The 15580-nt window shown below is 37.2% G+C and overlaps 1 protein-coding gene across 1 annotated transcript; it reads right to left on the reverse strand.

Moving 5' to 3' along the window:
* Window positions 1-2160: 2160 nt before the first annotated feature.
* LOC115909031 (interleukin-5 receptor subunit alpha-like) lies at window positions 2161-15188 on the reverse strand. Its single transcript, XM_030958064.1, has 10 exons — window positions 15086-15188; window positions 14594-14748; window positions 14317-14464; window positions 13659-13767; window positions 13383-13570; window positions 11239-11375; window positions 9598-9742; window positions 5740-5827; window positions 4477-4564; window positions 2161-2283 (listed from the first exon to the last, which is right to left on the reverse strand). Exons 1-10 carry the CDS (start codon window positions 15186-15188, stop codon window positions 2161-2163), a joined length of 1284 nt encoding a protein of 427 aa, XP_030813924.1.
* Between the last annotated feature and the right edge of the window lie 392 nt (window positions 15189-15580).

Consider the following 15580-nt stretch of genomic DNA (forward strand, 5'->3'; position numbering starts at 1 on the left):
ACACTGGTCAAATATTTCTTGGAATGTTCCAGATCATGGATTTTGTTTTATCAAATTTGCACTTTAGGATTAATTTTCAATACAACTGATATTATCATAATGTTTTATGTGATATGTCTCTGGAGGCTGTCATGTTCATGTGGGCAAGCTCTGTGTATTGACCAAGGTCTCTTGTAAAAAAAGCAATTTTAATCAGAAAAAATTATATTTATTTCTCCTATTTTCAGATAAAATAATAAAATTCCTTTCATCTTTATATTCTCTGTCTTATTTTATATCCTGGCACTGCTTTAGGACTTCAAGTGCTGCAAGCCAAAACTATATAAAATATATGTATAAACATATATATTATAATGAACAATATAATATTCACTGTGACCTGATTTCACTCTATGAAGTCTGTGTTCCAGATGTGAGTGACCAGTGTAGTTCTCCTCTACCCCTCTTACTTCACTTATACTGTGAATTTTTTCATTTTATGCATTCTATATCCTCACCAAGAAAGGAATCTATAAGTTCATGATGCTTTCTAAGCGCCTCCTCTAATGATTTTTATCAGAAATAAGGAATTATTTCCCCTCTTCCTGAGAAAATATGTCTGAGCATTGGACCTTGGGATAAATTGTACTGTCTACCCACAGAGATGGTGTCTGATCATCCAAAAGAAAAGTAGCTGTGTTGACTGAGGCTTTTCCCCTCAGCACTCAAGACAGAAGAGACACTCCAGGAGTTGTCTCTCTGAAACTTGGCTCAGTACCTGATATCCACAATTTACTTCTGCCTGATGATTTGTGTGGGCGTCAGACTGACAGGTGTGGAGGGGAGAGCACTGATGTCCAAACCTTACCTTCTGTGAAAAGTACAATGCAAGAGGAAATGTCACATTACCTACTAAAGCTGATTGTTCTTTTGAGGTCATTAACTGATCTTATAGCAAACAAAGTCATTTATAGTCCTTTTATTGTTCAGACATGTCTAAATTGAACTTTCCACTTGTCACCAGCCATTCTTAATAATAAAGTAGAAACAGTGTAATCTTCTCCATTGTGGACTTTTTACCAAAACAAAAAGCACATTTAAGTGAATCAAGACTCAGCACCAAAGTGTATCATAAAAACTTTATATTTCAAACACACAAACAAAATTTTTTATATTGTTATTTCTTCCAATCAATATTATTCTGACATGGAAAAATATTACCAGTACTGAAAGCAAGTAATTTTTATGTATCTTCCAAACCTTCCAGAAAATTATGTCCATCAATGATTTGTATTTCCCGCTTTCAGAAAAGCAATACCTCCCTTGCAAAATCAATTAATTATCTTCTAGTCAAATAAACACACTCCCAGCTAAGAGTTAGAATAATCTGCCCTGACTGTATACATGAAAATGGACTAGCATAGCTCATCACCTCATGGAATCAGGAGGAAATATTCTTTAATAGGACAGGGAAAAATAAATAGCAAAAGTTGGTCAGTTCTGAACTTATAACTTCTTTGAATTAAACTTACTTTAAAAATCACAGTACAGCAGAAAACTTGGTTTTCTTTACCTCATATAAAGCTTTCTCATTTTACTTATTTTAACAACTGCTAAATTCCCAGTATTAAAAGACCTTGTCTTCACACATATCTCTCCTTTCTGGTTGATATGTGTTTACACAATGCAGTGACTTAGAGATATTTTTTTGTTGTTTTTGAGTTTTAGAGAACTCTTGTGAGATTCTCTTGCTGTTTCCAGAAACATTTACTGCTTCCACCATTTCTCATGACCACTTCAATCAGATGTTGAATAGCTAGTATGAGATTTGTATGGATAGTCAATCTTCAAAAAGTCTTGATCTAGCAGACAGTGCTTGGAAGCCATTATAGCATTATGAAACATTAACTCTAGTCTCATTTTAACCCAAGTGGACCTCAATATTAATTCATGTTTTCTGAGATGCTCTAGTTTTACTGGTCTGAAGATCAGGGTTTTTTTTAGAGACAAACTGCAAGATACTCCTTTGTGTCTGTGATCCAAAGCTAATTTTAAGAGTTGCATGTTGTGAGAGCACAAGTTATTGGGCTCAAACTCCCATTTCAGCTGTTTGATCTGTTAGAATATTGTCCACCTCATGGGAAGGTACACTTGCATGCTGATACAAAAGGCATGTCAGCTCTATAGGTCTTCTAACATGAATTCCTTCAAACATTTCTGCAGTTGAATGTTCCCATCTCTGTTCTCTTCTGCTGTTCTCAGAATAACCTCTGAATTCATCTCCATTTGCATTGACATATGTTGCTGTTGGATAAAAATGACATTATGCACAAAATGCACATTCACCGGTATTAAAAATTCTGTACATTTTTACAAGCACTCAACTTATTTGTCATATATCTAGGATTAGTACATATTGCTTACTCTGTCACAACTGGAATACAAAGATTATATTAATTACTCTCTCAATCTACAAGTTGTTCACAGGCAAATTTACTTAGTTTTTCTGAGCCTTAATTTTATTTCTTGGCACTCTCCAGGCTGATATGACCATTGTGCCATCAGCAATCACTTGAATCAAAAGATCACAGTGTCTTCTCAGTAATTTGTTGCTATCATGTAGACAGTAACTCCCCAGCTATGCCGAAGTCTTCTGTCAAAGGTTTATTCAGTGTTTGTGATAGTTTAGGGACAGAAATAAATTCTTTCTCTGTCAGCAACATTAAATATAGGTGTTTTTGTGATAATATTTTGAATATAAAGACCCCTACATAGCAGTTTACACAGTTCTAACACGAAGGGAGATACAGAATATAAAGCTGATGGTTATGATTCTTTGTTCTGCTAGTCCATATTCATAGCCACAATGGGTATTATCAGTTAATTTGCTCACAATTACTGGTAAAAATGGGTGAGAAGGACTTCAGCACAGAAGAGGTGATAAATATACTTTTTAACCAGCTGAGCTCAGGGTCAACATGGCACTTTTAGCATCAAATTTGGTCCAATTACATTGACCAGAAGTGTCATAGAAATTATTCTGAATCCTGAGAATAAGAGACTTGGCCTCAGGTCAATTCTGGACCTCTTGAGCTTTCCTGAGAAGATGAGTGCAGTGAAGAGGAGGAGCACAGTCTGCTCTGGGACCCAGCCCCAGAGGCTTGTGGAATGAACTCCAAGTGCAAGCTCAAAACACTTCAATCTTCAATCTTTTAATTTGTCATTTGATTATTTAGAATATGCACATCGTTTTTCCCATAAATTAGTTTTGAGAAGATAAGATTAAACAAAACAACCCATTCTTCTTGCCTCACAACTCAAATTATGATTCCTGGATTGAGAGGATTTGTGGTTTCTGTCAGAGTTTGTAATGATGTAGATATATTATTAAAAAATGCCCCAAACCACAATATTGGAAGGCATACATCTTTTTCTTGGGAAAGAAAACAGCATAAGGAAACACACTGCAAATTACTAGTTAAATTGCTGAATACTCTACTAGATTTTGATATTTCAGTGTAAGTATAATAATATGGCAGGATAGAGTGAAATTTACAGAAATCCTGCAGAGCCTCTGAACAAATATTTTGAGCACACAGATCAGAGAAAATCCTCATTACAGTTTTCTATTTCAATGATGCTTTCCACCAAAAAATCATAATTTGGGCACACCTGTGTCTTCTCATGTGTTGCAGAACCAGGTAAGAAGCAATCTTATTGTCCTTTCTAGCACACAGTTCACTGTGTAGCTTTTCTGGAGTTACACACATCCTAACTACTGCCTGACTGGCACATTTTTCCTTGCAACTCACACAATGACAGCAATAAGAAACACTGACTGTGCAAGCCAAGGAGCTCCATTAACAACAGTCACCAAATACTGTAAATATTTAGTCCTTGTTTGCCAAGCTAACTAAAGACTTGTAATGTGGCATGAGATAAACAACCACCTGAGCTCACGGTGCATCAGCTCTTCCAAAGTAAACACCTCTGCTTGTGGCTTTGTCCTGAAGCAGGGGCACAGCTGTGGTAGGTTACATTGCATGCATTGTGCAGCCTCCTCCTTCCTGCTAGAAGAATGTGCACATTTACTACTGCAGAGCCAATGACTTGCAGATCGCCACAAAAAGTTCCCCTTGATAACTGGCTGACATACTTACATGTATAACATCCCATAACTGACTATTCCTCAGGGACTCAGGGTGATCACTCCTTAAAATGTTGGCCCACTGAGTGTGGATATGATGAAGCACCTTGGAGCACACTGGACATTTTAGTCCCCTGAGGATTTGCTCCATCCTGTCTACTGGCATCAGTCCTGTAACTTCCACAAGGTATTCTGTTCTCACAACAAATGCTGTACATACCTTTTCCCTCTTTTTTGTTTTGTTTTGTTTTAATTAGATGCTGTTCCAAATGCAATGCTGTACCATCCAATTGCAAGTAATGTCACGCATGTCAGTGTGGTGAGAGAAAAAGAGAAGCAAGACACACTACCTGCTGGTGAGTCTCATCTGCTAACCACATTTTGATGTTATTTGAAGGATGTGGAACAGGTGTGGTTAAAACTTCCAGGCATCTGTACCTGCAAGACAGTGATACAGGCACGCTACTATTCTTGTCTGCAGGAACAGATCAGACATTAATATAATATATATTTGTAATATGTATTCCAGTTGCAAGACAGGCATCTACTATTTCTAAAGGCATTTAAACCTTTTTTTTCTTTCTTTTCACTGTAGACACTTTTTTCAACATTTTCACTAGCTCTTCTTTAGCCTAACTGGTTTCTAACCTGCAGGAGTTTTAAAAGGACTGGATGTATATAAAAAACCTATGATTTCTACACAAATAATATTTCCAAGCAAAGTGAGGACTTGTGGCATACTACTGTGTCTGTAGCTTAAAAAGTTATTCCTATGTACTCTTTCCATAATTAAAAATTGATAATTTCTTTTTTACAAATCAGGAATAATGATTAGTCACTAACAAAATAATAAGTTTACTTTTAATAGAGGCTCCACTTACATACTGCACCTTCCAAATATTAAGGTATCTTGAGTCATCATCCTATCCTGGACAAGTTAATTTCACAGTTCAAGAAAGCCTTTACTGCCATAGGCAGCTGTCAATAGGGAAGTTATGTTGTCAGGCGGAAAAGTAGCGGCATAGAGAGTTAGCAGCATTGACAGCTGGTGGGTGCAGGGCCACTACTCTTCTTTGCTCTACTAATGGCATTAATAGCACAGCAAAGCAAATTCATTCCACCAGACTGACTTCCCTTTTTTATTTCTAGTAAAGTCTCCAGTTTAGAGTGAAAGACTACTGGTCATAACACCCATGATCATGAAATGAAATTGGACAGCATGACATGAAGTTCATCTCTGGTCTGATTAATAGAGGTGGCCTTGATGCAGAATCTGTGAAAGCATGCAGTAGAGTCACACTGAAGATAGAGAGGCAGCTGTCAGAGTAAGATTAAAAAATGTCATTTATAGTGGCAGAAATACATCAGAGAGTAAGGTGTGAGACTGGATCTGTGGGGGACTGTGGTAGGAGCTTCAAGAGAAGAATTACAAGTGTCAGTGTCTTACACTAGGTCATAACATCAAGCACTAGCTTGTTAAAACAACAGTTGAAAAGGAACAATTATCTGCTTCTTGAGAAAATCTGTGTTTGACTTTTATCATTGTATGGTTTACTCTTATCCTGACCCCTCTTCCATCAGAAATTTATACAATCATCAGAAATGTACACTACCTTCTACATGCATATATCAGCAGAACTCCAAGGAAAACCAGAGAGCAAAACAATGTGAGGCTTAGCAGTAGGATATCCATTGTCTTTTCTTAAAAAAAAAAAAAAAGGAAAAGTAATGTTAGTTATATGGGAGAGGCTAAGATAGTTAATAATGCATTGTATATAGACTCATAAATATTGCTCTATTCCTGAACTGTCACAGATTTAAAGAAACATTTCCTGGAGATTTTTTTAGGGGAAAAGGGCTTCTGACTTCAGCACTGTTCCTTCCTCCCCTTCCTCCTTCTAGCCCTCAGCCTTGCTGCTGTCTTTGTCCAGCACTTGCTCTTGCTTCTTTCCATTCCCTCCTTTTCCTGAAATTCTGCTCTCATATCCTGGGCATGGCCTGCCCTGCCACTGGATATTTCCACACGCCTTGACTCCTCTGGATATGAAACCCTCTGTCCATCTGCTCTTGGTGTTTCTGCTGCTGCTCCTGAGCTCCTACTGCTGCTACCTCCCATCTCCACACACCATGAGTCCCTCTCTTCTGCCTCCTCACCACTTCACAGCTGTAACTGATTTAAGGCAAGATGAAAATAAAAGCATTTTGTCAAGCAAAATATTCTTTTTGATTCAAGAAGCAGCATTTGGTTTCTATTATACTTACCTTTTTAACCCTGCTTGGCATAGTCCTAAAGAAATGGCATCAATACATATTTATATTGTTCAACAAATACTACTACTCTGTACCTTGCATTTCTTCCTCCAAAATACCCAAAATAGCAATGTATTTTGGTTGACTCAGAATTTTTTTCTGGGAAATTTTATTTCTTGTTTAATATCTAGCTTCAGAACCACAACTTGTTTGGACTAGTTTTAACTAAGTATTTTGAAGAAAAACAGGCAAGGACAGCTCTTAAAATATTTATAGTCTGAGGCCAGTTAACCAGTAGTGTTAGGATCAATCTAGATTAAAAATCAAATTATAAAAAAATAAAAGTTCTGAGTTTGAACCCATTTATTTCCACAAATTTCATATGAAACCAAGAAAAAAACTCAGAAACTTGTGGGCAGAACTTATAAGAATATGCCTTATAAGAATATGCCTTATCTGCTTTAAAGTACAAAACTACTCTTTATTCACTTTAAGATGAAAAGGAAGTTACTTTCTTCTTGCTGTCTGAGATGAAGGCTCAGAAAACTTATTCTGAACCACCTCTGTGGACTGTGTAGTAGAATTTTTTTTTTAGTTTGTGGTAACTTCTCTGCATCATTCTGCTAACCCTACATCATGCACACACCCAGGAGAAGAGGAAGTCCTGTTCTTATCATCAGCTGAACCACAAAGGGGTTTGCTTCTCCTGCTTTCTTACCTCTTGCATTTTGGAGAACAGCAAGAAAAAGAAGCACATATATTCTTTTGGGTAGACCATTTCATGGTGGGTTTTTTGTTTGGTTGGTTTTTTTTTCAGATGCAAATGCTTTAAGTTTGACAGAAATAACAGAACTTTGAAACAAAAACTAGTGGCTTGGTTTGCAAAAATGCAGAACACTTCTGAATTACTACAAACTTCAAAGTGATCTATGAATGCTCATCAGCTCTAAAAATTAGACCAATTATTTCAAGTTTCTACATATGAATAAAGCTGATTAAACATTTCTTTTTTTAGCAGAAAGTTTTGATAGTAAACAGCTCAGTTCAGGTTAAATTGTGAAGAGTTTTTTTTGAGGGCATATGCTAATTCCAAAGGAGAATTAATGTTTTCCTCATGAGAAAATTAGCAAATTCTTTTCATGTCAAAGGAACATTTCAGAACAAATATTTTAGTTATGTTTTGAATTATGTTATTTCATTTTGATGTTTCAGCTTTTTTTTTAAATGAAGGCTAAAATGCCTTTTTAAAATGCATTCTTAAAGAAATGTTGCACATTTCCTAGATGAAACAGTAGAATGTCAAGGAGAAGCAAACAGAAAGCAGGTCATGCCATGCTTCTTCAAGAATTTCAGTAGAAAGAGATCCTGTAACACCAGAAAAACTGACACATTTCAAAACAAAAATATTGAATGGATGTTTTTCTTCTTGGGTTACTTGCATAATGTCCATTTATACATCTTTCCAATTAGAAGCAGATGGAACACAGAATACAGAGTAAAATGGACAGAAAAAATTGTCTCAGCATGAAAGGCGGTATGTAAAAAGATTTGGCTGAGCACCTGACCCTCCAGTGGAATAACTCCATATATTAATTTTATAAAACCCACTGATTCTTCCTGAGGAGGAAGGAGGGGAACTGCTGCACCACATGTGCAGTATGCTCCAAGGTAAATCATCCTGCTGTACTGAACACATGTAGATATTACAGCTCATGTGCCATGGGGGTCTTGTCCATCATAAACTTTTCTGAAGTGGAGGAAACATGCTGTGATTCTCAAACCTCAGGAACAGCTGTAAAGGAAGCTGGGAAAGCAGCAGTGTTGGAAACAGCTAAAGCAGACTGCAGATCTGAGAGCAAGGTTTGATAAGCTGGAACCAGGATGGGTGACTGCCTAACTCCATTTCCTTCTTCTGCTGAAAGGCTGGCAGGGGACAAATAAATCTACATGCCTCCTCCCAGAGGACCTCTTCTGATTTCCCCTATCTACACCTCAGATGTGGCTGGCCTGATGCCAGGCACACAGACCAGGCAGACCCCTCCTAGGCCACGCAGCAGTCCTAAACTCTCTCTGTCCTCAGTGAGAAGAAAGGGGAATCCCTAAAGAGGAATTTAAGACTCTTATGGTCTCAATATTTCTCTCCTTCACCACAATGAAAATGAAGGGCAATTAGGTTTCTCTCTCCAGATATTTCACAAGTGGAATTCTTTTGAAATTAAATGAATGAATTTAGGCCAAAAAAGGTTTCAGCGGACCAGTGGGATACAATGAAGCATCTGACAGAGCAGGCAGCCAGTATCCAGTAAACTCTATAACTGAATTTACATTCAACCCATTTCAAAAATAATAATGTCTTGCCTGGCATTTCCTGTCCTCAGGTAAATATGTATTTGAAGCTCAAAGATCAAAATATTCCAAGATACAGTCTGTTTTATTAAATAATGATACTCACCTTGTTTTGTTTTACTACCCACAATACTGTACTTTTTTTGCATGTTGACACACAAGTTTTTCTTTATAAATACAGCCTCACACCACTGTACTACTTCCCCTCTGCCTAACCTGATGGCAGGAAGCTTCTGCAAGTGGAGGCATTTTTCTTGTCATGGAAAGCACACCAATATTAGGTGTTTTCTTTATAGAGGATGAAGGAAAAGTATTGCAAGGCTCGTGTTTACTTCCTGCTCAAGTGAGATGTTGGGGCCAGAGCACATATATTTAAATGAGAACTAAACTATTTCCTATATCTGTCAGATAGGAAATTATTCCACCTGTGTAATAAGGACTTAGTCCTTAAATACTATATGGTTTGATGAATGGTAGGACTTTTGTGGATTTCTTGGCTTACTAACTCCAGCTGAAAGTATTTTTAGAGATGTGTGGGCTGTCCTTTGCAGGACAAGGCAACAGGGTGGAGGGATGATGGTGTTAGGCCCTAGTCAGCTGCTGACCATTATTATTTCCTGAAGGCTGTCAAGAGTCAGGTGTAACTTAAGTCAGGACAACAGCTCTGTAAAAAGCAGGGAAGTAGAACTCAGACTAAGGACTCTGCTTCCCTACAGCGGAGCTTTAAGGGGTCCTGGTGTGTGCCATGGACCCCTAGGTACAGTTATGCCCCAATATCAGCCTGGAGAAGAAGAGAGGCAATAATGAAGTAAATATATTGAGTGGTAATAACATAACCCATGAAAACAGTAATGAGTAGTAAGTACATAACTTACCATCGTGAATAAACACCGGTTCACTCCATTCACTCCAGATCTTGTTTGCTATGCAAATCTCTTTCTTTACCCTCACTTGTGCTGCACATCTTTTTGCTGGCTTATGAAATGGATACTTATAGTTCTCTGCAGTGACATTTGCAATCTATCAAGAGATGTTTAGGGGATTACTTTAAAGTATTTTGCATTGTAGTTCAAACAGATATAAACTAGGGATGTCAAATACTACTATTTACATCTCTAACTGATAGGAAGAGATTTTCAGAGCAAGTTCTTGTGTCCAGATACAATTGACTCTCATCTGATGTGTGTTAAAACCCAACTGAACATGAAGAGAGACTGGAACTGGTAAGATGCAAGGAGGTATCATTTATGGTAGGACATTAGGAATTTGAAAACACTGATTTGCCTTTCATTTTTTATCACACCACATATAGGATGAACACAGTAACTGTGGAACTGCAAGTTTCAAGATTTTGGTGTGGGTAGTGTGCTAGACTTGCTTCTCTGTTAGAATAAAATCTTCCATTTTTCACCTGGAGGGTGTCCATTGTTTTTGTGGCTGTCCTGAAACATCTTTAATTATGCCTATGAAAAAAAAGAACATCCCTTCAAAAGATCAAGCCCAAACATGGAGTGGTGGAATTTAAAGAAGAGGGATCTTTAAATAATCCTTAATCACTTTTAAATGCTGAAGCAAACTTCTATATATAAACAATGTTAAAAATTTTAGGAGTAATAAGAAAGAGAAAAAACTCTTGCTTGTAGAAGTTAAAAGCGATGTTAAAAGGCTGCAAAGAAGTAGAAAGTATGAATCTTGTACATGGAGAAGCATGGAACCTTTTCTTTCTTGGTGTTAGAAAAGCATGATCTGTTCTCTTCATACTGGCTGATCTGGTGTGGATTTGACTCTGTGTGCCATGTCACTTCTTTCTCTTCCCTTTAAGGCTTTTCCAGTTCTGGTGTCTGTTAATATTTTGTGGTACCCAAAGCACAACATGAAACTTCAGGGGAAACTCAGCATCTAGATGGGCAAATTAGTCACAACCTGCATCTTACATGTGACATGCTGGTCATATACACTTAAATAACATTTGACCTTTGCCTAACACAGAATGATTGACTCAGTTTGTGGTTCAATGCAATCCACAGACCTTCTTTCTTCTGTAATGACTCCTATATTTTAATTCCTTATTTTGTGTTGACATATTTGACCTGTATTTCCTAATCATAGGATTTTCCTTATTACTGAGTTTTGGCTTGTTGATTTCAGACTTTAACAGAATTTCAAATTCTAATCTTGTTTCCCATGGTACTTGACAACCTTTCCTAGCTTCCAGATGATATTCTTTTTCTATAACAAAAAAGTCATTACAATCTATGTGATAATAATGTACGATTCAAATTTAATATAGAAGACAAAAACTTCAAATTCACTTCAATGCAAGACTGACTCTGAAAGATTTCATAAAATGTATTGATTTTTCATTTTTATCAGAAAGACAAGTTGGATTATTCATTAAAGACAATGGGATTTCTTTAAAGTTTGTTTGAGATTAAATTCTATTAAGTTCGAGGATGCCTTGTTTTTGTGGAAGTTATGTTGTACAGACTAAGTGCACTACCAGGGAAACTGATTACCTTATGATCTGTTATTTTCACTTGGTACAAAAAACACTTTTTCCTTGCTGAACCAATAGTAGGTGGAGGCTTCCAATCAATTTTAATACTTCTGTTTTCAAGGGAAACTGAGATGTTGATTGGTGGGTTCAGCTTCTCTGAAAAATAAAGCACAGAGAGACCTTCTGTACCTGATGCTCTTTCTTGTATTTAAACAGATGTAAAGCAAATGAAAGTACATCAGTCCTTATAATACACAGCTGAGTGTTTTGGAGTTTGCCACGCCCAAAGCAGACATTCTAGTGAGTGACACATTTTCTTTGAAATTGCTGTTCAGTAAGTACCTCAAAATAAAGAGTCGTAGTTGGGGTTTTCCACATATCTTTCTAGGAAAGGCAGAAAGCGTGGAAGGAGAAGAAGGCCCTCTCTGGAGTCAGTGTTGCGTTGAGGATACCCTGAGTCTGCTACTGGCTCCATGTCATGTAGGACACGTGTTTTGTCTACCCACAGTCCTGGTATTATTACTTTTAAAAAATGGAATTTCATCTCTCAGAGAGAGGTTACAGAGGGGACACTTAGAAAGTCTTCATAGAATCTTAGAAGGGTTTGGGTTGTAAGGGACCTTAAGGACCATCTAGTTACAAATCCCCTGCATGGGCAGGCCCACCTCCCACTAGAGCAGGTTGCTCCAACCTGTCCTTGAACACTTCCAGGGATGGGGCATCCACAATTTCTCAGAGCAACCTGTTGCCCAGAGATTTGTCTGATTTGATACATGAAGATTTCTGCAGATGCTTAAGAAATATCTCTCTTTCTCTCTCCTGTAGAGGAGCAAGCAAGCACTTGCTATGGAGGAAGTACAGTATTGGACATTTGGGTCCCCAGGATTTCAGCTCATATATATTCAGCTTATATTTGGACTCCTATGAGCAATTCTACAGTTATTTTTTAGCATGGCAAGTGTTAGAGCACTGCTCCAGAGTGCGTGCTCAGTACCCAGGCATCCTCAGTCTTTCTCAGCTGCTGCTGCATTTCTATGAAAGGAAGAACTCCAGCTGGAGTTTTCTGAAAAATCCCTCCCAGCAGAGGCAGAAGTGCATGGGAAGTTTCTGCAGACAGGGTCAGCGAGGTCGGGGGACGACAGGGCTGCAGCATGAGAGGCAGAGAGGGTGAGTGGCAGCACGACAGGTCCCTGCAGCTGCTGTGCTTGCTCTAGCAGCCTTTGAAGGTGGGGGCACACCATGAGCTCTGAAGAGACATGAGCCATGAGAAGAGGAAAAAGCAGGGATTTTAAGTTTAGTCTCTAAAATACTGCTGCCAGACCATTCTCCCTTCTGTAAGGATGTCAAGAATAGGCAGCAATTTCATTTCATTTCATCCTTTTGTCATATGTCAGATTATAGCTGGCTCTGATTGCAGTGTAAAGCTTTAGGTAAAGCAAACAATTTTAATGTCTTAGAAAAGGTTAGATGAGATCTAACTCAGAATAAATATTTAGAGTTTTAAATTATATTTTTATGATCCCTTGAGGTATGACTGATTCCCAGGTTACAGGTCTGGAAGACAATCAACATGGTAAAGACTTAAAAGGCATTTGAATCTGCATTCTTTGCTAAATTTCAGGTGAATTTCTTACCCATGAGATTAATTCAAACTTCCCAGAGAAGTTAGGAAAAGTAATTTTATATGATCATTCAAAACTGTTGATAATTAAAAATAACTGCCAAGATATTTTTAACTTAAAAAATAAATAAAAATTCTACTAATGTTTGAGAACATTCATATTCCTAAATTCAGGTTATAAGTGAGACTTGTGACTATTTATGTTCTTTGTCTTAATCACACTTGCTCAGCACTATAAAAAAAGGATAGAAAAGAAAAAAATGGAGAAACAAGGGTACAAACAAGGGTTTCCTCACATTAGCCTATCTTTTCTTTTAATTAAAATTATAAATAAACAATGTTATTAAATCAGACAAAAAAAATTAAAAAGCCTTCAGCCCTAATTCATTTTGCTTTATCTTTGTGTAACATTCACACTAAGATGAATGCCTAAATAGTTAGAATTATTATAATGACTTTATCACACCTATTTCCTTTTTTGATTTTCATGAAGTAACCAATAAATAAAATTTTCATAATATACGATAAAAGACAATACTTACCTATTTTCTGAGGTGTGAAAGCTTTAAAATAAGACAGTCCTCTTGAACTATTTCTCAAATTTCTCACAGTTATGTTTAAATTTATTTTCCTTGATGGTTGGAAATGTATTTCTTTCATATAGCATCCAATATTTTTCTTCCTTGCATTTTTTATATATTGCTGGCATGCAAAAACCTTTCCTACATGTCTGTGAGAAAGAAATATAAGATTTTTTTAAAACAAAGACTTAGGTCCAAAATCATGGTTTCATACTTATTTTGCTAAACATCCTTTACCTGTAAGAGGTAAAGATCTGGATATCTTCAGGTGCTTCTGCTTTGATGTGCCAGGTGCAATTGAAAAAAGAAATGTTATATATGATGCATGAAAGATTCTGAATGTAAACTGCAACAAAGAAATGGTAAAAAGAAAGAGTCATGTTGATTGTACATTGATTTCCTAATAACAACATGATGGTTGCCTCTACAAACCCATTATATTGCCTTATTTCTAGAAGCATGAAAAAGTACTATCTGAGAAAAAATGAGTCTTTTTGCTATGTAGACTGTGCAAATTGGGAAGCATATCTATTACTGACACCAAAGCCTTACTAACCCACTTAAAAACAAATTAAAATCTCTGATCTTTTAAGAATTGCTGAAATCACGTGATACAGAAGGCAATCTTTATGATACATGAGTTGCTAGGGAAATGAAAAGAGGGTTTGGGTCATACTGACATCTTGCTCAGCAGAGCTGGAGTTTTCTGAATCTGAACACATCTAATAAAGGAAATAATGCTGCAATATCTCAAGGTACTATGAACCATATTCTTAACATATCTGTACCAAAAAAAAAAGTAGCAGAAGATAATAATGATATTTCAGAAATTCTCCAAGACAGGAAATTATCATAAATGCTTGGATGTCCTTACAACAAGCAGGAAATAGCTGACCTGGAGGTGCCTTGTAAGTAAGTTCTGTCCAGTCACTCTCCTTAATTATGTCTTCTGTTTCTTTTGCAAAAAGTTGTGTCTTAACTTTAGCATTAAAACCAGAGTGTAATTGAAGATGTATTTTCTTTTCCTTCTCCTGCAGTCTTTCCTAGGAGGAGGAAGAAGAAATTCCATGAAGGTAGACAGTTCTAAGTATTGGGAGGGAAATTATGCAAACTCATCTACTGAATAATACAATATATTATTTCACTTTATGTGCAACCTCTGAAGAACTTACTTTCCTTTCCTTAGTGGTATTGAAGAACTTATAACTCAAAATATACTTCACAGTGTATTTCTTGGCTTCTTCTTTTGTCAGGTTGTTGTTCCAGGACAAAATAACTCTTGAATCATCCTTGGTGGCCCATATAACATTGTGCAGCCTAAGTGCATCTGCAATTACAATGACATTACATAGAGAGAGGATCCTCCACTGTGTGCACTGAGGAATTGTCTCTCAGCAAGGCTTGCATGCCCAGTAGCTCTGTCAGGACCTCTGTTCTTGCATGGAGCAGGAATTTCTGAGCTTTTATCTATATGACTTTCAGCAATAGGAATCATGCTGCTCTTTGCAGCTCTCAAAATTAATTGGTTCACTTTTGCCTGTCTTGGACACCTCCCCTACTGCAGGTCTCTATTTCTCCCTATGGGCCATAGAAAGTTCCTTGACAAATTCAGATTAGAGATCTGGGAAGGTTAGCATAGGATGAACTGTTAATAGTCTACTTACCCTTTATGTCTTCTTTTCCACTTGCCAGGACTGTGGAAAACAGTGTCTTATGTTGGAAAAAGCTTAAAATCAGCAGGACATGAATGACTGTCACATGTGCCATAGCAGATGTTTTGGGCCACAGGTCTGAGGAAACTGGAGACTCTTTAGTTCCAAGTTTGATTGAAAAAGTAGTTAGAACACGATGTTTTCATTTTGCACCTGTGAAATATTAGGAAAGCATCACCGAGATGCTTAAAAGGTGTCTAAAGTACAAAAGGTAAATATGAAATGACATCTCTTTGACAGGTCCTGTTGACTGGTGCCTGCTGTTGCCAGGATGTTTGTACTCAAGCCCACTCTTTGACTGGGTGCCAGGGCCAGAGAGAACGTGTGCCATAGAGGTTCTGAGTGACAGCACAGCTTTGCTTGCAAGCCAACAGCACAGATATGACACTGCTGACACTGCAAGTGTTTAGGCAGGGCCCACCTGACATAACCATGACTAGATTTAAG

Source organism: Camarhynchus parvulus, chromosome 1, assembly GCF_901933205.1.
Source record: "Camarhynchus parvulus chromosome 1, STF_HiC, whole genome shotgun sequence".
NCBI classification, from domain to species: domain Eukaryota; kingdom Metazoa; phylum Chordata; class Aves; order Passeriformes; family Thraupidae; genus Camarhynchus; species Camarhynchus parvulus.

What these genes read in the sequence shown, in the direction of transcription:
- LOC115909031 (XM_030958064.1), bottom strand. Translation starts at nt 15,188, where the DNA reads ATGGCACATGTGACAGTCATTCATGTCCTGCTGATTTTAAGCTTTTTC. An exon ending in CAGATCTTTACCTCTTACAG is followed by an intron (nt 13,571 to 13,658) that starts GTAAAGGATGTT and finishes TCTTTCTCACAG; the next exon opens with ACATGTAGGAAAGGTTTTTG. An exon ending in ACCGGTGTTTATTCACGATG is followed by an intron (nt 5,828 to 9,597) that starts GTAAGTTATGTA and finishes TTTTTTTTTAAG; the next exon opens with AAAAGACAATGGATATCCTA.